At 41.7% G+C, this 24,855-nt stretch overlaps 1 protein-coding gene across 1 annotated transcript; it reads left to right on the forward strand.

Annotated features, from left to right (window-relative positions):
- The first annotated feature begins 1,319 nt into the window (after positions 1-1,319).
- map1b (microtubule-associated protein 1B) lies at positions 1,320-22,200 on the forward strand. Its single transcript, XM_030065579.1, has 7 exons — positions 1,320-1,638; positions 4,058-4,159; positions 10,929-11,011; positions 11,974-12,114; positions 12,630-17,838; positions 17,950-18,188; positions 19,631-22,200. The coding sequence occupies exons 1-7, from the start codon at positions 1,455-1,457 to the stop codon at positions 19,784-19,786; spliced, it is 6,114 nt and encodes a 2,037-aa protein (XP_029921439.1). The 5' UTR covers positions 1,320-1,454; the 3' UTR covers positions 19,787-22,200.
- Positions 22,201-24,855: the final 2,655 nt, after the last annotated feature.

Here is a 24,855-nt window from a genome sequence, read left to right on the forward strand (position 1 = left end):
AAAAACCATGCACTTTGGTGTATGCAGTACAAATTTGTTATTCTGGCCTATTGTAAAATGGAGTATTTGTGCATACTGAGACCTAAACAGTCATGAGAGTTGCATAAATTAGGTATGACTGGGAAGCTGCGACTCTTGCAAATTCAATGCGCCTGATACAGATGAAAAGGATGACAAGAGGGGGCTATTGCTACCATGACTATTCAAAAGAGAAGGAGCTGAGTCATTCCTATGTGAACGTATAAGGATGGATGCCAACTTAACTCCATAAAGAGGCTCATGAAGCACAGGTGAAGCAGCATTCCAGGTCTGAGGTTTCTCACCATGCATGTGATCCCCTAGCTTTTAAAAGTCCTGGAAGAGTAGGAGGAGGGTCTATTTGTGCAATTGAGGCAGAGTCCTGATCATTTTAGGTTCAGCTACAATCATTTTATTGACAACGAGATGAGGAGGGATTTTAATCAGCTTTTCTATTTTACTAATACTGCAGCTGGTGTCCAGTCAGAGGATCAGGTAGTGTGGTAGAAGTTCACCCATTAATGCATATCACTTTAGGTTGTCTGTTGCACATTTAGTAGCTTTGAGTGCTTTTCTGTTAAGGTAAAGAAGGATTATCTTGTGTTCACTCCCAATCAAATTCACTCCCATTGCATCTGCCTGGTTATTGTGCCATAGTACAACTGCCTTGTCATCTCTAATTTCTTCCTTTTTGCAAGATTTTCTTGTGAGGATTTTAATACTTTTAATAAACCTGCCTGTAATGGCAATTTTACCCACACTGCCTCTTTTGGCTTCTGCAAATAGCTCCCTGCAAAAAAAGGCTCTGAATCATGGACACAGTTTTTCACTCTGTCCCAGCAGTAGAAAAGCTTATCATTAATAGTAGGTGACAGTAGAAAAGCTTATCATTAATAGTAGGTGACAGTAATAGTAATAGTACAGTTCTCTGTATAATAATAATGGTTTATAAGTGTGTATTTGCATGTCATTGGCTGTTGCTTTCCTTTCTTTAGAGGTTAGTTTTCTGATTATTTGTCTTGGTGTAATGATCAATTAGCCTTTATTGCCCCCAGGGAGTAAAATTCACTTGAACAGAATAAAGAGCGATGAGACATAAATAAACCTTCCATAGTAAGCACTGCAACACCGAGAAGAATGCAGGCTGCTTAAAAAAAATCTGTTTTGAAGATTTTAATATTGCCATAACTTCCGGAGGGGTGTGATTCGTTGCGGATGACATCAGCTGTGAGTGTGCGAAAAACCCAAGCGCCCTCTTCTCCCCGGTTACCGAATATGACACAATGTCTGCGGGTATAAAAGCCGGGGCCACTCCTATCAGGGCTGTAGCCTACTGTATGTCTGGAGACTACTACTCTGCTCTGCAGCGAGAGGACAAGGTGGTGTGATCCTGCGTGCGTACGAGAGAGAGAGAGAGCGAGAGAGCGAGAACGAGGATGGCTACCCTTGTTGAATCTGCAGAGATGGAGACTTTAGGCACTGCGAACAACACCGTGGCGTCTCCAACATCCTCAAGCCCCTCGCAGCACTTCATCGACAGCAAATTTTATCTGCTTGTCGTTATCGGGGAAATCACAACGGAGGATCACCTAAAGTGTGCCATTGCGGACATTGAGAAAGGTAAGAGGGAGCGGATGGGGATGGGGATAGAGATGGGGATGATGATGATGATGATGGTGGTGGTGGTGGTGGTCTGCATGATGGATCAGTAGTTGGCAGAGGTAGGCCACCTTGAGCTGAACTTGACATCTGAATTACAGCTACAGCTTGAGCAGGCCTGTTTGCTATTTGCATGGAAGTTATATTTTACCCAAAGTGCGCTATACATGACACCTGTTTGTGACGCTGAACGCAGCTCCACACTTATCGTGCCCATCTATACGCGAATCAAGCCTATTAAAGGTCATTAAAATTAACCAGTAGCCTATCTTATCCATATCGACAACTGTTTAAATCACTGTTGTTCATACTGGAGCTAATGAGCGGCCCCTCCCATAATAGGACCGTAGGTTATCGCCAAATCTGGTGTACGCACCACTCAGGGAGACCTCACTCTTACATCTTTTCACACCAGGGATTCCCCTCCCCTCCCATTTATTTGTAAGAGTAACTTTGTACCGCACAGAAATGCCAGTAGACTCAATGTTGTCATCCACACACGTGGAAAAGGCCCTGTAATAAAGCTGACAGGAATGATTCAGCATGATATGTGGACTATGCGTCAATAACGCAGCTGATCGCCTTTCGTTTGGCTTTGGTGCCAAGAGAATCGCTAGCTGCGCATTTCACAAGCGCACACTGCAATGCTTGGCCAGGTGCGTCGGGCTTTTGTTTCAGCAGGGTCCCACGCATGATTTGTCTTTTCGAGTCGGGGTGAGGGGAAAAAACGCCGTTTCGCATCTTCTGTCACAGGCTACAGGGTATCCTCCATTATTAGAAGAAAAAAAAAAAAGAAAGAAAAGAAAGGTCTATTGTCTGCACTCGGCGACCATAAAGAAGACGGCGGCGGGTTTTGAAATTTGTATGATGGATGGGACCGGAATAAATTACGCATCTGGCCCTGCCCGGCAGAACCTATCTAGTTTCTCCATCATCCCGCATCCAGCTCTCTCATCCCACACCGGCTAGTGGGCGTGGCTCGGTCCGCACTGCGGTCCCTACGGACGCCCGTAAGGAACGATCTTCAAACGGAGCAGGGCGTTTTAGAAATACAGCTGCGTTAGAGGGCTGCCACCCCTGCCTGTGCACAGGTTGTGAGAGAGGGACTCCGCGAAGATGGCGAACTGTATGTGATGAAATGGAAGTGAAATGTTGGGCTAAACCAAGGCGGGAGGAGAGGTGGCTCCTGCCTATAGGTATGGCCCACTTCAGCTCACTAGTGTACACAAGCACAAATGGGACATTAAAAAAAAAATTAAAATTAAAAAAAAAAAAAAAAGAAAAAAAAAACACAGATGTAAGTGATTTGCCTTTGAGTATGCAAAAGATATCATTATGGCATCATAGTATAAATATGATGGAGTCAAAGTCCATTGTTAGTGATTGTAGGTTACAGTGATGGAAAAACAATGGAGGAGAAGTACACACACTAACCCAGGGTCTGTTGCTCCCAGGGTTGACTTATTACAACAAAGATGTGACAGTTCAAGTCTTAGCGCTGTCTTAGACCTGAGTTGAATTTAAGTTGTGTGAATGTTTATGTTGTATCATTCTTGTTCTCGCCACATCCTATTGTAGTGCCACACCCTTTGTTTTAAACTTGGCTGACTTTTATCAGACCTCAGCGGAAGGCTATAGGCGCTACCTCCTCCTTGATAAGCAAACAAAGCATTACTCAGTGAGATTCAAATTACATTTATTAAACATGTAGAATAATCTGAAATAAATGAAGCCCCAACCTGTTCATAGTCAAGCTCTCTGTTTTGTGCGTCCCCGTTTTAATGCAGAGCAGTCTTTTTGCTTCCATTTACAGTTCAGTTCAGCAACTAACTTTACACCGTGGCCTACATTAGACCTTTAGTCTGCATAATGGAGACTGCCAATTATCATGAGTCAGCGCAGCGGTGACCAGCAGTGTGACTGGCCCATGGCAAAAACAGAAACAAGGCTATAGATATTTCCAATTATGGATTTGTTTTTTTTTCCAGTAACTATACATGTTCTCTCTTTGATTATGCAGTGACATGGAAGTGTAGGATCAGAGATAAATAGATTTGTGTCTGAGGGTGAGGCTTTGCGCATTTAATAAAGCCTGGCCCTCGTGCCAAGTTCTTGATGTTAAGTCTGTTGATGAGTGTATCGATTGATATTCAGGCAGCAAAGCATCATTTGTTGCCTCACTGGTGGGTTTTTTTTTTCTCGAAGGGTTTTTAGGTATGGCAGCATATGTTTTTCTATGTTTTTCTGTATATCAATTTCTGTGTTTTTTTTTCTTCTTTTGTTACTATGTAAAGCACTTGGTTAAATGGATTTGACTTGACTTGGTGTCATTCTGTCAACCGATTCATTCATTTATTTCCTTGCTGTCGTTGTTTTGTAGGAATCCGCTCATGGGACACCAACCTTATTGACTGTAACCTGGACCAGGAACTCAAGCTTTTTGTCTCCAGACACTCAGCTCGTTTTTCTGCAGATGTCAGAGGTAAGCTAAAAAGACAAAAGAAAAGACGGCCTCCTTACAGTCTATCATTCGTACTGCGCTATATAAAAGATAATTTCACAGCGGCTGACACACGAGCAACCCGCTGGTTTTTTAATCCCTTCTAAGAACTTTTATTGTATGAACAGAACGTTTTGAGACACACACCTTTCAATGTCATACAAGGTCAGGGCCAAGTGCACCAAGGATTGTGTTACCTGTGCCTGGATGTGCCCTATCAGCATGTTGGTCCATAGTGCTCTTATAGCAGTAACATTAGCAAGGTAAGGAGTGGGCCTATAAAGATGGACTGGATCCAATGTAGCAGGACATGTGGCGAGTCAGTGGGCAGTATGGCCTTGACTGTCAGCTGCAGTCAAAGCCTCTGCTTGGCTCTGCTCCATGTTGGTTACGAGCAGCAGGGCTTCATGCTCGGCTGATGGTTATTCAAAATAGACTGACGCAACAGTCAACAAATCAGGGGATTTTACTGCAAAGGGTTAATTTTAGGGGTTTGCTGTAAAGTGCGATCAGGATTTAGCTCACAGAGGTGAAATACAATAGGTTTGGGGGGAGGTAACACACAGCAGATGGTGATCGCTCTGTAATAGCATTATTATATGGCATGAAGGCCAGACAGGCTATTAAATCACCGTTGCTGGCATGTTTACATTGTCTGACCTCCCGTGTTGATATCATTCTATTTTTTTTATCTCAAGGCTCAGTCTGAGGATACATCGACATTTTAGGGAGATTTTTATCACTAGACCATGCATGTTGGAGTTTGTCTGATTATTTGATGGCTTGAAAGTCTGTGGTGTGTGGGTTCACTGAGAGATTCAATAAATAATCTTATGTGTTGTTGAAGTAGTGTGTGTGTGTGTGTGTGTGTGTGTGTGTGTGGAGGAATATGGAATGTGACTCTAAAACAAAATCCCTCGGTCAAGGCCATCACTTTGTTTTCTGTCTGAAGTGTTTAGTCGAATGCAGTGTTTCACCAGTTTTTGTAAGAAAAAAAAAAAGTAAAAAAATATGTAGAAAGTTGGTTTTCAAACAGAAGGTGCTCTTTGGAGACTTTCATAGTGATTCAGCAGACTTGAACTCTTCTTAGTCAAAAATAAATAAATAAAAACTTTAAATAACAAGTTCACAGTGGAACAATAAAAATTCTCACCATCATTTTCTAGCCATCTACTTTAGCAAAAGCATATCCATTTATAACCATTTTAGTCTAACCTCACAACAAAGCAGGCTTACGAGCTCCATGCACTTTTATCTGGCAAAATGGGCTGAGACACACCCTAAATCCCCATTCTCCCTCTCATTCCACCTTGTTTCTGCCATTTTCCCCTCCTCCTTTCTTCCTGTGTGTGGTTGCCTTGCAACCCAGTATAGATGTGGAACTGAGATGGTGGTAATTAGCAGTGTAGGATCCCCAGTGGCTTGTGTCTGTCCGTGAAAATAGCAAGGGAGAAGAGCTGGAGGGGAGAGAGCTGGAGGAGAACAGAGGGTGAGGGGCACAAAAGAAGAAGAACTGGAGGAGACAGAGGACGTGAGAAAGGGTAACATGGGGGAGATGGAGGGAGGACGAGGCAGCAAGAAAGGAAAGAAAAGGAAACGTTAGAGAAAGGAGCGGCAGATGAGAGAGGTACAAGTGCGAGTGTGATCACTGAAAGCAGCATAAGACAGTTAAGCTCAGACTTTAAGAATCAGTGCTGCATAAGCAGTAGCACTGGCGTAGTGTTGCATATTCCAGCGCCTCGGGCTTCTTGTCTACTCTTTCTCAGAGGGAGGGCTTTTTCTGGCTCTTTTACTTAAATGCATGAATTAATCAGGGGCTTCGTAGAATTTTACAGTATGCTCTGTGATATCAACTGGATTTTTATGTTCCTCAGAGAGTGCAGTGTCTGCACAAAGCGTCTGCACAAAACAAAATAAAATGAAAACAAATATGAACATGGAAGGTAAAGGGCATTTTTAGTGTGTCGGTGTTTAACAAATCAATTTTGCAAATGTTGCGTTTTATGATTAACTTTAGCTGGTAAAGTTTTCATTCGCTAATGGAGACAAATAGGGCTTAATGCTTGTATGGAGACAACAGAAGCTGCCAGGTGGTGTTGGGAGGGAATACAATTACCCATCTGCTTGATAGATGATATGCTATCAATCCCACTGCGTTATAGGGCACTTCTGTGGGCACAGGAAGCACAGAACCACAGCAAAGAGGAAATAAGGGGCATAAAAGAGAGCCGCAGTTTCTCCCAGATCACAGAGATATGATACTCCAGGCTACATATGGATTTCCCTGTGTTCTGCCTTCACAGCAGGCAGCGCTGATGCCTAAAAAGGAGCTGGAGAATTAAAAAATCTTTTTTTTCCAAACCACATCCATTTAGCTCGCTCCCATTTGGGATGATTGAGGACAACAGTGCAGTTTGTGATCAATAATAATTGAGAACAAAGGATGAGATTTTAATTAACACATATGTCTGAGATAGAGATGGTCTGATAGTGAGATAATCAACATATTTATCAAATGCTAGCCTGATGTTTTCTGAACTGCCCAATCCTGACTAATCAATTGTGTTGCTGTTTGTGAGGTGAGTGTTTGATCAATCATCTTGTCAGTCAGGCTATCCCTTTTCACTTTCAATTCAAAACATTTGAAATGTAATATCCAACAAGTGCAATGCCCATTCTTTTTATAGTATTTATTTTAACACATATTTATTGGATGTCTGCTTGTCGTCTGTCTTTAATTGTCTTATTAATTGCACTGTTTTCGTAGGTCTTGTACAATAACATTAAAGGCTTTCTCTTTTCTATTCTTACGACCACAAGAGAGAGGTCATGGAGCTACATTGGTTTGCAATCACTGTCTTCCTCTACTAGGTTAGAATTACAGGTCATCAAAAGGTATTCTTTTTAAAAGAGCTATAAACGGAATGATATAAGGAAGCAGCAGCAGTGCAGCACAGGTGGCTGAACACACTGTAAGCCAGCCAGGCTGACAGCAGCAACACCATCAGGGATTCCCTGCCCTGATGTGTTGAGCGCGCTAGTTCAACTCAGTTTTTATTCAGATCAGTTGGCTGTGGGGGCGCTCCCTTCAGCGCTACCGGTGGAGCCACCGTGACACCGTGGGCTTCACAGGAACGGGTGACTTTGAAAATTGCGCTCAGAGGCCACGTCTTTGCTTCTGCATGCCATGTGGTTCACCGTTCAGCTGTGGTGGGAAAAGAAATGACAGGAAGGGGAGACAGACGGCACCAAACATGTACAGAGGATCCACCTGAAGTGCAAAAAGCAGATCATTTATATGCATCAGGTCTTCTTTAATACAAAAAAAAGCATTGAAGTTTGACCTTGTTGGTGCTACCATTAAAGTTGAAGTTCCCCTGTGTGATGGTTCAGGCTGTGGCAGGGTATACCACTTTTATACTTTCTATTCAGCCAGAAGGAGAGTGCTCAGTGATGCATGACATATTACCGTGCCTCCCACAGAGAGGGAGCTGCACTGGGGAGGGGGTTAAGGATTTTTAAATCGATCAAGGTAATTGTCAGGGTCACTCAGGCTCCAGTGGCCACCGCTCCCTCCCCCATTTCCCTCGCTTCATCTCACATTCTGTCAGTTTTTGATGGGTTAAATCCCAAAGAGACGCACAGCAATTTGCCATGATAGTGCCGGATGATCGGCTTTGTTGTTTTTAGCTAAATCCTTATGAGTATTTTATTTTTATTCTTTTTATTATGATGTATTTTCTCTGTTTCATCAGGTAAAGAAGGCCAGAAACAGCATTATCTACAGAGAGACAGACTCAAAAGATGCTCTTCCATCATATTAGCAGTAACAAACATAGCTTGAGCAGTATGAGCGGGATTAAAAATAGGCTTCCATGATTGTATTCTCTCTGAAATTACAGACCACCAAAAGCTATTTCCTCTGCCACAGAGAAGTACTGGATCATCAGTTTAAGATGGCTGCCTCCGCAGAACATCTCTGCAAAGTTGGGTTCTCCCAGGGTGAAGGGTGATTTTGTTGATGCTGATATTACACAGACCTTTAGTCTGAACTACAGATGGAGCTGAGCTGTCAGGGAATAACAATTTAGAATGATTTGAGACTATTTTTTTTTATTGGTGCTATATTTTGTGTGACTGACTTTAGATGAAAGCTCAAAATTAAATTAAAATCATCATACTACAAACATTTTTCCCCCAGACAGCTCATATATGGAGTGCCTTATTGGAACTGCTAGAGGTTTGACAGATGTCGGGAATATAAGCTGCACTGAGACTCATTATTTTTACCTTCAGCATACTCCCCCGATTATTAGCACTTGATAGTAATATTGAAGCCAATTCAGTATCAGCAGAGGAGATTGAATCACTTCCTCCACACAGAGTGACAGCCCTGTGGGAAGGAGTGACAGGGTTAATGGCTCTAGCTCCATCATGAGAATCTGCTATATGAAATATGTATGGAGGAATCGGCCCAGCGGCCAGATAGCCACTGCCGAGTCGCATCCCAAGAGACGAGCCGCACGCTGTCTTTGATATCTCTTGACTCTCAAGCCTGTACCTTAACACTTCAGCACCCACCTCACCTCACAGGAAACATGCTGGTGTTGCACGCCTGCCTCTGGAAATTGTAACGGGAGTGTTTTAATTGTTTTTGCCCCAGGGAATTCTCGTATGGTAATAAAATAAAGCCAATCTTTCCTGAGCTATGTCTATGAAATTCAATGATTCATGCTTTTAAGAAGAAACAAAGGGAACAGACAAAGAGCGATTGTGAGGGTAGGTGGGCGAAGCCTGAGGCTTTGGGTGAATAATCCTTGAATACTCTTCTCTGTGGTCTCATCACCCCAGCCGCAGCAGTGGATAGTGATGCTGCAGTGATGCACAGTTACACGTTTCTAACACCAGCTAGTTTCATTTGGTCATTTTTTATGTTGAAGTGCTCCCAGAAAATACAACGATCTGTTTCATTTGACACAGCGAGTACAACCCGGACGATATGTACTCGAAAGATATTTAATAATGCTTCTAGTGTTACTACTATCAAAATGGGCACTGTTGACTAATGACATGATTTAATATCAGCCACAGATATTTTATGTGCACTCGATTAATTCAGACACAAATTAAACATTAATTATGCTGTTTAATTAGCTGCAAAAAAATATTTGTACGTTATGAGCAAGTCCCCCACAGAGTTTAGCTAAGTGGTGTGTTGGAAAAAAGGCAGATGGAACAGGAATTTAAAATCGAGACAGGTTATAAGTGTTGTATTGAGGGTAGACAGTGTTGTACTCAGGGTAGCTAGCAGGCTGTGCTGTGGACTGCCATCTGGACATTTCCTGTTCATCTTAGACAGTGATGAAGCCCTCTGGTCTGCAGAGAACATTAACATTTACACAGCAATATTAGGAGACTGCCAGATGATCTGCGTTTGATGAATTAGTTCATGAATTGGCTGAGCCAGAGGAGCAGAGATTTGTAATGAATTTGTAAGGATCAGTGTTTAAACTTGCACATTAGGATGGAAGGATAGGTATAGATGCTGAAAATCAAAAGAAGGGCTTAGAAGGAGAAACATTTTAATCAAATAAAGATCAAACCCTGATGTGGCTTAGCATGGATCTATCCCACAGGCTTTGTTTTCCATGCATTCAGAGGATGTCTCCAATAAGAAAGTGATGATTATGTGTTTTGAGCTTTTTTTTTTTTTTTCTTTTTCTTTTTCTTTTTCTTTTTTCTTTTTTTCTTTTTTTTTTTTTTTTGCAATGGCATGGTTTGGCTTGAATCTGGTCAAAATCTTATACTGCATATCTTATAGTAAGAAAAGCATGAAACACAAGATGGTTCTTGAGTTCCCCTGTGCTTCCGGTGGGTTGACTCTGCGAGACGGCATAAGGAATTGTAGGTGACGTGACCAGGTGGTCTGGCATGCAAGACTGACCTGACGGGACTGAAATGCAATTATATATTCTGTTTCTGTAAAGATAAAGGTCAGAAACAGGGGTAGAGTAGGAGTCCATTTCTGTCCCCCAAGCTACAATCTCCACAAATGTACCCTCTAGTGTCAGTTATTGGACCTCATGGTAATTATGTGAACCTTTTTTCAGAGCCAAAAAGGTACATATATGTTCTCAAGCAGTAAAAGGTACATATGTGTACCATTTCCTCTAAATGTTAAGGTGCAATATCAGGAGACAGCATTTGTTTGGACAAATACAATGAATTAATAAGTAAATGAATGAATGAATGAATGAATGAATGAATATATAAATATATACCTAAATAAAGTTTTTACCTTGTAGGCTGTGGTTGAGTAGTCTTGAAATGACATAAATTTTGTAGATCTGTGATATGAGAAATAGGTAACACAATTATCCCATCAATATTGTAGTTATGATATAGGAACAAGGCTGGACTCTATAAGGTACAAACCACAAGGATGCAAATAAGTCCCCAATGTCAAGGGCTCAAAAGCTGCACCTAACACGGTACTGCCTCAGTGACAAGCTGTTGAACTCCTAAAAGTATAATTATGTGCTTTATTTTCAGAGGTTGGATGCGATGTACCTCTAGATACCAGTTTGTTCTTTATTCTGACACTCTGTTCCCACTACAAACATATTTCAAGTATTGCCTGTACACACAGATTAATTTACTGATTGATGGTTACCTGGTAATGGGGAAATTTTTGTGATAATAAAATGATGAGTTATGAAATGAGTTCAATTTTTCTCTGCTTTGTTCACAGGGCAGAGGATTCTGCACCATAAAAGCAATGTCCTGGAGACGGTGGTGCTTATCAACCCCTCAGATGAGGCAGTCAGTACTGAGGTAAAAGGAAGACAGCTACACAATGGCAGCATTGTCACGGGCAATCTATTTAAGATAACGTCTCTCTTACTCTCCTTGCAACGTTTATCTTCTCTCCTTCCTTTCTAGCAGAAATTGGACAAACACATGTAGTACCTTCACAGATTCGCAAACAAGCACATATTACTAATTGATTGCAATGTCTGATTGTACAGTGCAGCTTGCCTGGCCAGTCATACACTGTTGTAATGTGAACTATTTGTTGTCCTGGTTGGGTGGCCTGTAAAATCTGAGCAATTAGAAGCTCAGGGGACCTGACCAATGCCTTCGTTAGAGCGAAAAAACCTTTTTGTTATTGCATTGAGGCTATAACTTTTGATAGAAACTGATTAGAGAAATTGGAATGATTTAACTCCAGAGAACTTCAGAGTATCTTTTGTGTTGCCGCTCCTTTTAAGTTTGGCTTGCACCCTTCACCCAACTCACCCGCCCCCCGCTTGTGTCTGCAGTCAAACTGTGCATTTATAATATTTCACAGCACAGCAGGTTTGACCTGGCCAGCAGCCCGGAACGGTTGATGTTGCTGAAGTGGAAAGAAAGACAGAATTTGACTACTGGGAAGGGAGGGGTTGCGCGGTAAGGAGAGAGACTAAAAGAAAGAGAGGGGGATGGATAGAGAGAACAACTCAGCTAATTAGCTAATGGACTTCACTGAAGTAAAACTGGTGATATTTCAAATACGCCAAAACATTAAACTGATTGCGGTCGTTGCAAGGGCTATGTTCTGTGTCTCATACTGTAAACAGTGATAAACCTTGTTTTTCACAGGCACTTGCAATAAATACACCACTAGTTTGCTTTTTTTTTTTCCAAAAATAAATGCTTCATCCTGATTTTATTTGACCTTTTGTCTGCCTGCTGCAAACCAAGGTCAATGGTATGCAAACAAACAAAAAAGTTGCTTTTTGTCTATTAACTTGCAGGTTCGTTTGATGATCTCAGACACAGCCAGACACAAACTTCTGGTCCTATCAGGCCAATGCACTGAAAGCACTGGGGAGCTTATTCTTCAGTCAGGGTCTTTCTCTTTCTTCAACTTCATAGATATATTCACTGACCAAGAGGTGAGTCAACTTGGAAACTTTTTGGAAGACATAAAATTTTCTATATGACCTTCAACATCATAACATTTCTCATATTTAGATAAACACTGTTGTTTTCATCTGAAAACCTAGCAAATGCATTTTTTTGTGAATTTCATGTTTTCACTTCAATTGAATATTTCCTATTATCTATGCACTGATAAAATTATCGCACCTTTGGGTTTATCAAATGTATTTGGATAAACTGATAAAATTATCGCACCTTTGGGTTTATCAAATGTATTTGGATAAACTAAAGAATGCATGACTACAAGAAAACAAAGCCGTTTTTCTTGGCCACAGAAAAAAGAACATTTTAAAGATACAAGGATTTCACCCAAAAGTGGGAAAATTTTACCATTGTGTTGTTTCGTACAATACTTGACAATTACTGCCAGCATACATATGCCAAAATTTTATTTGCATAACATTATTAATTTTGTTGGTGATTGGGATATTTTTTATAAATAAAGTTACTTTATTTTTCTCATGTCCAGATTGGTGAATTGCTCAGCACCATTCACCCAGCAAACAAAGCCAACCTTACCCTGTCCTGCCCTGAACAAGGTGACTGGAAAAACTCTAACTTGGACAAACACAACCTGCAGGACTTTATCAACATGAAACTGAACTCAACACTCATACTCCCTGAAATGGAGGGCCTCTCAGAGTTCACAGAGTACTTATCTGAATCAGTAGAGATCCCATCTCCTTTCGACATGCTAGAACCACCAACCTCAGGTGGATTCCTGAAGCTCTCCAAACCATGCTGCTACATTTTTCCTGGGGGTCGCGGTGATTCCGCTCTCTTTGCTGTCAATGGGTTCAATATGCTTATTAATGGTGGCTCGGACAGGAAGTCATGCTTCTGGAAGCTGGTGAGACACCTGGATCGGGTGGACTCCATCCTCCTGACCCATATCGGTGATGACAATTTGCCAGGTATCAATAGCATGCTGCAGAGGAAGATTGCAGAACTGGAGGAGGAGCAGTCACAGGGTTCTACAGCTAACAGTGACTGGGTGAAGAACATGATTTCACCAGATATTGGTGTCGTGTTTGTGAACCTCCCTGAGAACCTGGGGAACCCTGAACCTAATTATAGGGTGCGGAGGAATATTGAAGAGGCAGCATTCACTCAACAGTTCCTCAGCAAACTAAATTTGAGAACAGAGTCTTTACAAAGGCCTGTCGGAAACACTATAGAACCACTCATACTTTTTCAGAAAATGGGTGTGGGGAAGCTTGAGATGTATGTGCTTAACCCATCAAAGAACAGCAAGGAGCTGCAGCACTTTATGAAACAGTGGACAGGAAGTGAGAATGATTATACCTCTATCCTGCTGCCAAATGGAAAAGAATCAGAGTTCCCTATCTCTTACTTGACTTCCATCTCCTCACTGATTGTATGGCACCCAGCAAGTCCCTCAGAGAAGGTAGTGCGTGTTCTCTTTCCTGGAAATGCCACTCAGCATCACATCCTTGAGGGGTTAGAAAAGCTAAAGCACTTGGACTTCTTGAAACAACCAGTTGTCACTCAAAAAGCAATGTCCGCTAATATGCCACCAACAGTGAAACAAGCTAAGATGAAGCACAGAACAGACAGCAAAGAGAGCCTCAAATCTACCCCTAAGCCATCACCAAGCAAGAGTTTCAGGAAAGAATCAAAAGAGGAGGCCCCAGAAAAGGCAAAAACAGATGCAGAATCGTCTCAAGAAAAAACTCAAAGGGCAGAGAAAAAAGAAAAGGTCCTAGTAAAAAAGGAAAAGGCAAAGGCACCTGAGAAAGAATCAAAAGCAAAAGTAGAGCAAAATGATACTCCAGAACAAAAAGCATCTGATAGTAAGCCCAAGATTCAAAAGGAAAGGATTGTTAGGAAGGAGCCCAAAAAACCTGTGGAAAAGAAAAATGATGAAAAAGAAGTTAAAAAACACATAGCAAGGAGAGAAGAGAATCTTACACCCAAGAAGGAAAGCAAAAAAGAAGAGAAAGTAAAGGAGGTAAAGAAAGACATTAAAAGAGATGTCAAGAGAGACTCCCCGATGAAGGAGAAGAAAGAAGAAAAGAAAGAGCAAAAGAAAGAGGATTCTAAGAAAGATGTCAAAAGGCCATCTAGAGACATTAAAAAGACAGAGGAAAAGAAGCTAGTATCAAAACCAAAGCATTTGAAAAAGGATGATACCTCAAAAAATGACATGGGAAGCCCGTCAAAGTTAAAAGAAAAGGGAAAGTCAAAGGTTACAAAGAAAGAGACAAAGTTGGATGTTGCTAAACTTGCAGCCAGTGCAGCTGCTGTCATAGAGGATCCAGAGGCAGAGAGATCTCTAATGTCCTCACCAGAAGACCTTACTAAAGACTTTGAGGAGCTCAGAACTGAGGAGTTAGTGGAGGACGATGCGACCGTACAGCAAACTAAGGAGGAAGAGGCTGTGATGATCCACCATGAAGAGATTATGCACACCAAAGGGTCACCTGAGGCGGTAGAGTCTGTGGATGAGGGTATAACCACCACAGAGGCTGAGGGATTCAGTGGAGAGACTCCAGATGAACCAGATCATAAAGACAAACTCAATGGCAGTGGAAGTGAGAAGTTTGAAGATGAGGGCACTGGACTGGAGGAGACATCTGAGGTAGGAGATTATGAAGAGAAGGGAGAGACAGAAGAAGTTTATGAGCCACAAAGAATGGAATCAGACAAGCATAAACTTACTTTCAGTGAAGATGAGCAACACAAAGTACATGAGGAGAAATCAGCACCCGAGACTGGGTTTGGAGGTGAAGAAGCCGATGAAGTTGCGAAACATCAGCATGTAGATGAAAGGAAGGTAGAGAAACAGTGTCTGTTTGTATCAGCCTCAGAAAAAGCATCCTCACCTGTTTCTCCAGCTGCGTCTATCCATGATGAAATGCTCCCAGTTGGTGTTGAGAGTGAAACTGCATCAGATGACGAGAACCGAGATGATCCCCCTGAGGATTACACTGTCACCTCTGGCCACACTCAGTCCACCATAGAGATCTCCAGTGTGCCTACTCCAATGGACGAGATGTTGACTCCCAAGGACATTATGAGTGATGAAACCACTAATGATGAGACAGACTCGCCTTCTCAGGACCTTGGCAGGATTGCAGCATCTGCATCTGGGGAGTTTGATAGGAAGAAGCTTTCTCCGCTTCAGGATGTTCCAGAGCGAGACCACTCTAAGAGTGATGCCACAGAAGGCCGGGACTACCACCCCTCTGCTTCCACAATATCTCCTCCATCATCACTAGAAGAAGATAAATTCTGTAAGGAGTTTCCCTCTGAGGCAATGGTGCAAAGTTTTGGTTCAGCTCAAGAGCCATGTGAGAGAAGTGACATTGACCCAACAAGACTCAGTTCCACCTCCACAACCTCACCTCTTGTACGCTCTCCCTCCGTGGACCACAAAGAGAATTTTGATTCACCATCACCATTTGCTGCACCAATAGAACTGTGCACCACATTGGCAGGAGGATCCAGGGGACCAGGCGAATCATCCACTAGCCCAGATGATAAAACATTGGAAGGAGCTAACTCACCTCAGTCCTCTGGTCACACACCTTACTATCAGTCTCCAGTAGACGAAAAAGCAGGTGCTATACCATCTGTAACAGAAGAGAAAACTCAGGGCCCAATAATAGTCGAGGTCACAAGTGATAAAGAGGACTCCTCCAACAGGGTTAGTCCAGAGCCTGATGAGCCTGAACGTGACCATTCCTCCCCTGTGGAGAAGATGATGTCTTCTCCAAAAAGCCCATCTCCACCTAGAGCAGACTCCCCAACAAAGAAGGAAAAGTCACCCTTTGATGTAGATCATAAGAAAAATGGAGAGAACACTCAGTCAGTCTTGTTCTCAGGACCTTTGACAAAGCATGATTCAGACACCAATCCTTTTACAACTTTCAAAGAAGAGAGTAAAATGTCAATATCAGAGGGCACCACATCAGACAAGTCAGGCACACCTCTAGAGGAAGCAGTAGCAGAGGACACATTTTCACATTTAGCCTCAGCATCTACTGCTTCCCTGGCCACAAGCTCCTTCCCAGAGCCCACCACTGACTCCCCCTCACTTCATGCTGAGGTAGGTTCTCCTCACTCAACAGAGGTGGATGACTCCCTGTCTGTCTCTGTAGTTCAGACCCCAACCACCTTCCATGAGGCTGAATGCTCTCCATCCAAGGAGGATAGCCCCAGGCCCATGTCCATCTCACCAGATATCTCACCAAAGACCAAAATCAGAACACAGATGCAGGATACAAAATCTCCAGAGCACTCTACCATGTCAGTAGAGTTTGGCCAGGAGTCCCCTGACCAATCTTTAGCCCTGGACTTTAGTAGGCAATCCCCAGAGCACCCATCTGTAGGAGGCAGCTTACGTGCTACAGAGAATGGACCAACTGAGGTTGACTACAGTCCCTCAGATGGAACTGATTTAAGACCAGCTGGCCAGCATAGTTCTCCAGTGGAGAAGCCTATGCTTTTTAAAGACAGTGATTCAGTCCGAGCCGCTTCTGCATCCCCATCAGATGCATCTCAGTCCACTCCCTCTGTTACAACACCCTGCCAAATGACAGACATGCCACCTGTTGTGGCACAACAGACAGAAAAGTCTCCAGTCACCCCAAAGGTAGCCTCTCTCACCCACTCCCCTATTTCAAATGAGTCATCCCCTGTGCTAGAAGGGCCCTCAGCTGAAGAAAGTGCCAGTCCAACTGCACTGTCTGTAGAGGGCAACTTGAATAAATCTGATACACAGCAGAAATATGACAAGTCACCCTCACCTCCCAAAGCTACTTCCCCATCATCCTCCTTTTCCTGTGACAAGAGAGAGACACTTTCTCCAGCAAGGGATACTAATCCTTTTAAAACTGAGGATTCTACACTAGAGGCAAAATCCCCAGACAGCCCTAAAGTTCCTTCCCCATCATGTCTACCTCTCTTCTCTGATCTGTCTAATAATAAGTGTGCTGGTGGCTCTAGGGGCCCAGAATCAGCTAAGAAGAGTCCCTCTCCTCAGTCCAAGACAGATGTGGATCTCTGCTTAGTCACTTCATGTGAGTACCGCCACCCCAAAACAGAGCTATCCCCATCTTTCATCAATCCCAGCCCTCTAGAGTTCTTCATGAATGAGGAGAACCCCTTAGATGAGGCGAAACCTTTGGCCAAGTTAGGAGGAGGACCCCCACCCCCAGGAGGTAAGCTCCACACCAAGCAGTGTGATGAGACACCACCCACTTCCATCAGTGAATCTGCCCCCTCCCAGACTGATTCTGATGTCCCTCCAGGGACAGAGGAGTGCCCCTCCATCACAGCAGATGCCAACATTGACTCTGAAGATGACTCTGAGACTCTGCCCACTGACAGAACCCTGACCTACAGACATGCTGATCCACCTCCTATGGCAGTCAGAGACTCCGCGCCGTCCTCAGCCCACCCTGATGTCTGCATGGTGGACCCAGAGCTCCTAAAGGCTGAAGAAAATAAACAAGATGCTAAAACAGATGGCGGAGAAAAAACCAAGAAGAAAAAACTAACTAAAAAGGCCCCCTCACCAGCCAGAAAGAGTGGCCTATCAAAAGTCAAGGATTCAAAGACTGCCTCTCCAAAGAAGAGTGTGGGAGAAGGGAAAGATGCCAAAAACGCAACTAATACCTCTGCATCCAGAGGTGTAAAAAGTGCCACATCAGGTGAGTCTTGGTCAGGTTTCATGATTATTTCATTGTATAAACAATGCACATTACGTATTCTCATAGTTGCAAAGTTAATTAAAAACAATTATGGAATCTTGCCTGTCTCAGGTTCTGGCAGTGGCAAGACATCGGGTGGGGTGTCTGTGCCCAACTGTCCTCCCATGTACATGGATTTGGTTTACATTCCAAATCACTGCAGTGCCAAGAATGTGGATGCTGAGTTTTTTAAGCGGGTACGGTCCTCCTACTATGTGGTCAGTGGCAATGACCAGACAGCTCAGGAGCCCAGCAAGGCTGTCCTAGATGCTCTGCTGGAAGGAAAGGCTCAGTGGGGAACCAATCCGCAGGTAAGCTTTATCTCTCCTGTTGCATGAACTAGAAAATCATTTCCTGGGTAAAAGTTGTGGGTTGGAGCTAAGCAGCAGACAGCATTAGAAAACATAACACTGAAATGGTTGCTAGGGTGTACCGAGGTGGTTGCTTGATAATTACATGTTGCAGCTACAGTATTAGTTTATGGTTATAATGAACTTATCAATACCAAGTGGTTGCTAGGGTGGTAGTATGTGGTTCCAGATGATTGCAAGTGGTCACTGTGGTTGTTGCTAGGGTTTTAAAAATTGTTTGATAAAAATGGAGAAATTGGATAGAAACAGTAGCAGTGACACTGGTAACAGTAGCAGAAGTACTAGTAGATATGTAGTTTAGCAGTACCTGTAGAAGTAGTGGTAGTAGGACTGCTGTGCCAGTGTATGTATATGTCAGCAGTGCATCAGAAAAGAGAGTGTAAAAGAGTGAAAGATCTAAAGAAAATAAATTAGTGAAAGGGTGTAACACACTGATGAAAGCCAGTGCAAGTCTATGAAAAAGTTAGAACAGTGTAGACTCACTGCACACACTGCTAAACTGACTCAAAACAATCTGCCATTCATCCCTATGAGGAAACAATAAAAAATTTAAACTTAGGTAAATGAGTAAATGAGAATCTGTGTAATGAAATCAGCCTGAACATCATCATGCATACAAATTTTCCTGTTTGTGCCACTCTATTTTATTAAATCTTGCACTATAATGAGGGGTATAACAATACACGTATTCATATTGAACTGTTCAGTACAAGGCTTTTGGTCCAGTGTGCATCACAAACCGAAATAATGTTGTCAATACCACTTTTTCATGTTCACTGTGCCACTCATAGATGTATAAAGAAAAGCTAACTCGTTGCAAAATGGCTTGTAATGCCATTACCATGCCAAAGATAGAAGATCCTGCAATAACAGATGTGGCATTTGGAGCCACTTTGGTTTATGAGGCAATGGTTAGGGAGTGATGGATAAAAAAACAACAGTGTGTCATTCAAACTATCATCGTTCAAACTAAAAAAAGATCATACTTAACAAAAACATACCAAACCATGACACCTCTGTGTTGTATCAAACCGAACTGTGAATTTTTGCGCACCGTTACACCCCTAACTATAATGCAATAATAACTGTATCATATCTCAGCCAGATTTTTGCAGCTTCAAATAAATAAACAAATAAATAAATGACTTGTGTAGCTGTCTAGATCAAATACCTCATTGTGTATGATATGACATGGCATGACGAGACATAATATGAGAAAGATACGATATGATACAGTATAGTCAGAAAACAATCTTGGGTTGGGTTGATTTAGGACTCGTGCAGCTGTGCAGATCCAGCGTATTTTATTACCTGAATTTGCTTGTTTTTTTCATGGTTTAGGAACAGCTTTGACTTACAAAACTCTTTTTCCTTGATGTCAGGTAACTCTGATTCCAACCCATGACTCTGATGTGATGAGGGAGTGGTACCAAGACACGCATGACAAGCAGCAGGAGCTTAACATCATGGTCCTGGCCAGCAGCAGCACTGTCGTCATGCAGGATGAGTCTTTCCCAGCTTGTAAGATAGAGCTGTAGGCCTGTCCAACAAGGGAGCTGTGATTCAGTATACCTGCTGACTGATTCATAGTGAGTGGGACCGTTACCCGTGGAAGAAAACAAATCCATACCACATAAAACCTGGGCAGACATATGATACACTTATATGATTAACAAATAATATTTTATGTGACCTAAACTATATAAATTGATATCTACAATGATGACTGCAAACATGAACGCATATTAGCTTGGAGGGGCTCCATGCAAGGGATAATAACGTAGAGTAGCCTAAGAATGAAATGTATAATGTGATGCCAAGAAAAACCAAATCAGACAACCTCCCACTATGTCATCTGATTTTTCCAATATAAAGGGATTGTAAAAGGAAGAAATGAAAATGAAAACCAATTTCAAATTAACGTGATGCTTTTATTGCTAATCAGTTGAGTTTCTTCATTTCTCCCCAGGTCGATTAGAGACGTATCCCCAGACTAAAGATAAAAAATGTTTGAGAGCTTTTGAGAAATTTAATCGCCATCCAAGAACAAAACCCCCTTATGTTGTATGTATGTTTGAATAATTCCTAATATCCACACCAAAGGATCAAAAGCGACATATTTTCTGTCATTGCCTTAGTCAAAATGAATGTATAAAAATTGATGCACTTAAAACAAGCAAAGAGCAATTAGCAGGCAGGTAATTCTACACCAATTAGAAAATCTTGACCCAAATACTATGTACAAGGTCAGTGGCTACTAAATTAACAAAGGTAAACATATAATTACTTGAAGGAATTACTCACACTGATCAGTGTAAATCTGATGCCTGATCTCAGTCATTATGGGCAAAAAAATTGTTTTTGTTTTTTTAAATTCTGCTGTTTGATTATCTTGTAGCACGTTGTGCATTAACATGGCACTTTTTGTTTTCTGTCAGGTTATTGTCTCATTGTTGAACTGTGAATATTTATTTAATTTATGTTGACATAGATTATTACACTTTTTTGCCTGAATATCCTTTGGAGCTGAGAAATAGTTGTTGTTTTTTTCGATGCCTTTGTCAGACCTGTAAGATCTCATCTTTTTTTTTCCAGAGGTCAAACCTAATTTAAAATATGCTCTTTTACAAGCTGGACTTTTACTTCAGATCGTGTCTGTTTAATCTCTGGATTTCGGAGTTGTCTTTGAACCAGAAAAGATAAAACTCTTACCATGTTTTTTTATGTCTGTAACTGTCAAGCTATAGAACAGCAAGCCTCTTCCCATTTTAAAGCTAGTGAAGCAGGATATTTTCATAAACCTTAAAATGTCTTGTTTTTCTAAAAGCACTGTACTATAATTATAAATAGCTTTGTGGCAAGCTGAATGGTGGAAAGAAATGTGCATGAGTAATGCGATACATTACGTTTTTTTCTTTTATAATAGAATGGGAAATATGCTCAGAACTGAGTTAGGAAAAGCAGGGCGATGGAGTCGGCTATATAAAGAAATTTATGGAGCATTGACATTGTGTACTTATTCCTACCGTTGCCCATGGAATGGTATCAATATTGAAATAAATGATGTAGATTTCTAGGTTAGTGGGAGCATTTAGTCAGGGATGGTGACTATTTCATGTGAAATAGCTGTTTGTCTTCAAACGCCAGACTGTAAAAGAGACAGCAAGCTGTAGAGGGAAGTCTTCAGAGGGGTACAACACAGAGGAGAGACTGAGTGACTGTTATGCCTCAGATGAAAGGGTGGAAAAACAAGAAACAGACTCTGTAAACACAAACATGACACATAACAAACTAACAACAATACAGAAACCATAGAATCAACTTCGACAGAAGAGCTTCTGGAGAAAGCTACTGCAAATCCCAGCGGGAGATGGGCTACAGTCCCCAAATATTTAAAGGCTTCGGTACTTTGGGCTGTTCAATCTATTAACTTGCCACGCCAGATATTTAGTTACTGATGTCAGGTGTCCACAATACCACTGTAGACCAGTTTTCCTGCAGGAGAGCCTCTAGGTAATATTATGACCACGCTGTCAGTCAACAACAAATCTACAAACTTTGAATTGACATCTCTCTTTTTTCTGTCTGTCTCTCTTTCGTAATGTATGTCTCTCTTGCTCTCTCTCCTCTCTCTTTTTCAATGTCTGTCTCTCCCTCTTTCTCTCTCTCTCTCTCTCTATTTCCTTATCTTTCTCTTGGGCGATTGTTAATAATGTTTGTCTGCAGCGGTGTGATATACTTGTCTTGTGATCTTGCATCCTTTCTTCCCTTTCCCAAACTCATATCTAACCTATAGGAATTAGTTTCAAGTGAAAGTATTACTTAGTGCTTTCTGATGTTTGTGTGCAATATTTCCTCTACCCATACGGGAAACCTGATGTAAAGGGAACCACTACTAAAAAAAAGCAAACTGTCAAAAACAACCACAATAAAGCCTGTTGTGGAAACTAAGGATTTGCCTCTGCACTTGTCTGTTCTTCAATTACAATTACTGAAGGGCTCTTTCATTTTCATCACTGAGACATTTCATGTATCTCTTTTCTTTCACCTGCTGAACCACAATGGCCACACAGTTGTAAGAAGCTGATATTCTGCTTTTCAAATTCAATGACAGGCCATTTCTGTCTGCAGTCATGAGCGAGTGAAAAGATGACCTCATTAGAAAACTAACACGCTGTTATATTTTTGTTCTCCCAGTAAAATGAAAAGCTGAGTTTTGACTCTCAATATTAGTTTAGATGGCAAAAAAGCTAAAATATCAATGTTTACAGCCATTGCACAGTGTTGCCATTGTGCACCACTGAAAATGAATTATACCTAATTTGATCTTTTTCATCTACCACATGATTCCAGTAATTAGTGATCATTGAAACAACTGTAAGGCTTATTTATATTGGCTTTAATGATGTTCACATACCCACTTGAGTTAAACCTAAACCAGTTCAAGGAATAAAGCACGTAGTAAAACACAGCTGCTAATCAGAGGCAGACATCCCTAACCTGCCATGTACAGGCTCCTCTAACATATAATGATGGAGAACAGAGTGGTGGTTTTTAAGTTAGATTATGTCCGTGGGGTTGATTGGCTATAAAAGACAGTGAAGCTCCTTGGAGAAATAGTTTCTTTTGGCCTCCTGGGTGATACGTGTCCCTGATAACCAGACAGGCCAGATGGGCGGGATTTACGTTCCCAGAGAGACAGCAGGTGACAGCCAAAGTCTGCGAATGGAGAATCAAGGCTCAGTTTTCATGTTTCAGCCTATTATTAAGTTATGTAAGTGGGTGTAAGAGAGAATGCTGTGTCCAGCTGTTTCAATAGATACAGTTTCTCTGGTTTGAGATCAATTTTGGAGGTACAGAGACAGCACAGCCAAAATCACTGTGTTATAAGAACGTGTGGAACAAGCTGTTGCAAAGAAAAACTGAATTAAAAAAACACAATATGAAACAACACCAAAGACATAACATATCTGCAATATTGGAATGTTAATCATTTTAAAAATATCAGTGTTTGCACAGTTACATAACACATAAGAGGGATATGAGGCAAAAAAAAAAAAAAACTGGAACTGGAGATGTAGCCAGTGTCCCTCATCCTATAGGCCTCCTAAGCAGATATGTAACATCAAAAAATAATAAGAGACTGTGCTGCATTCTTACTTATGCTGCAAGGAAGGACATTTTACTGCAGAGGATTAATGAAAAAGCACCAACTGTTAAAAAGCTGGCAGAAACATGTATATTACACTCAAATCTGGGAACCCTGTTTGAACTATGTAGAGCCTGGTGTGTCTTACACCATGCTGCAGGGTTTTTCTTGATTGTTCTTACACATTATCACTGTATCTGCTGGGATTGTGTGTATGAATCTGAGCTGGTGTTCTGTTTGTTTATTTATATTGTTTAGTCTTTTGTATATTTTCTTATGGATTAAATAATGCATCCATTTGCTATTTGTTGTAAAAGTAAAAACTAATAAATATATTGTTTAAAAAAAGAAGATTATGAGAACACAAGGACAAAAAAGGGGTGCTGTATGATATAGGAACATGCAACAATTATCGTTCAGAAGGTATACAATCGACTATGCATATGCACAGAGAAGGGTGTGTGTGCCAGCATGTGTTGCAAATTCACTTCAAGTAAGTCATAGTCTGTGGCAGGAATCATTAGGTCAGCACATTATTGTTAATGGCAAAGCCCTCAGGAGCTGAAAAATATGTAAAGAATCCATCAGCAGGTCGATGCACCAGTTGTGTGCAGGCCTGCATGTGTGTGTGCATGTGTACACTTGCAAAGCCATGTGTGTGAACATGTGTCTTACCACATTTTCAGTGAGATATTAAAGCTGCTACAGTGAAATTGACAGCTATCCATGAGCAACTTGCCTCCCCGTCTGCAGTCTCCCTCTCTCCAGTCTGCAGAGAACAGAGGAGGCTGGGCTTCAGATGCCTCTGGGACACTGTCTGGGAAAGCACAGAGCACCGAGAGCGAACAGAGGAGACAGAGGAGACAGAGGAGAACAGAGAAAAGAGGATAAGACATGTCCCCATACTGCAATCCGACATGCTTTTGTAGTACAGTGGGGCACCAGTAGCCTGCATATTTTATGTCTCAGAATGTGAATACTGATTTTGTGAAGCAATTCCTGAAGACTGTACGTAGATTATATATATTTTTGCTTCCACACTATTGTATTGGTACAACCAGATTATGCAAATGTGGAAGTCTCATGCCTATTTATTGAACAGCAGTGGGCCCAGGCTTGGCATTTATGATTAAGCACAGACAGAGACAATATCAGCCACTCAGTGAATAAACACGTACACCAATGTAAGACTCAATGAACCCTAACTGATAGTCTTTTATGGACAGTGACATTGGAACTGTGCTACACAGTCTGACACAGTCATCAGCACCACGGCTAGAGACATTATTAATGATGATTGAATACCTCGGGCATTTTTCAAAATCACGAGGACGTGCACACGGGGATAAATCAAAGAGGATGTTACAGCAAGCGACTGTTTGTTGGCACACGGCTATTAGTCAAGGGAAATCAGTTTAGGTGCTAAAATGGACCGCTTTTCTGTTGTATAAAATCAGT

This window comes from Myripristis murdjan, chromosome 12 (assembly GCF_902150065.1).
Source record: "Myripristis murdjan chromosome 12, fMyrMur1.1, whole genome shotgun sequence".
Taxonomy (NCBI): domain Eukaryota; kingdom Metazoa; phylum Chordata; class Actinopteri; order Holocentriformes; family Holocentridae; genus Myripristis; species Myripristis murdjan.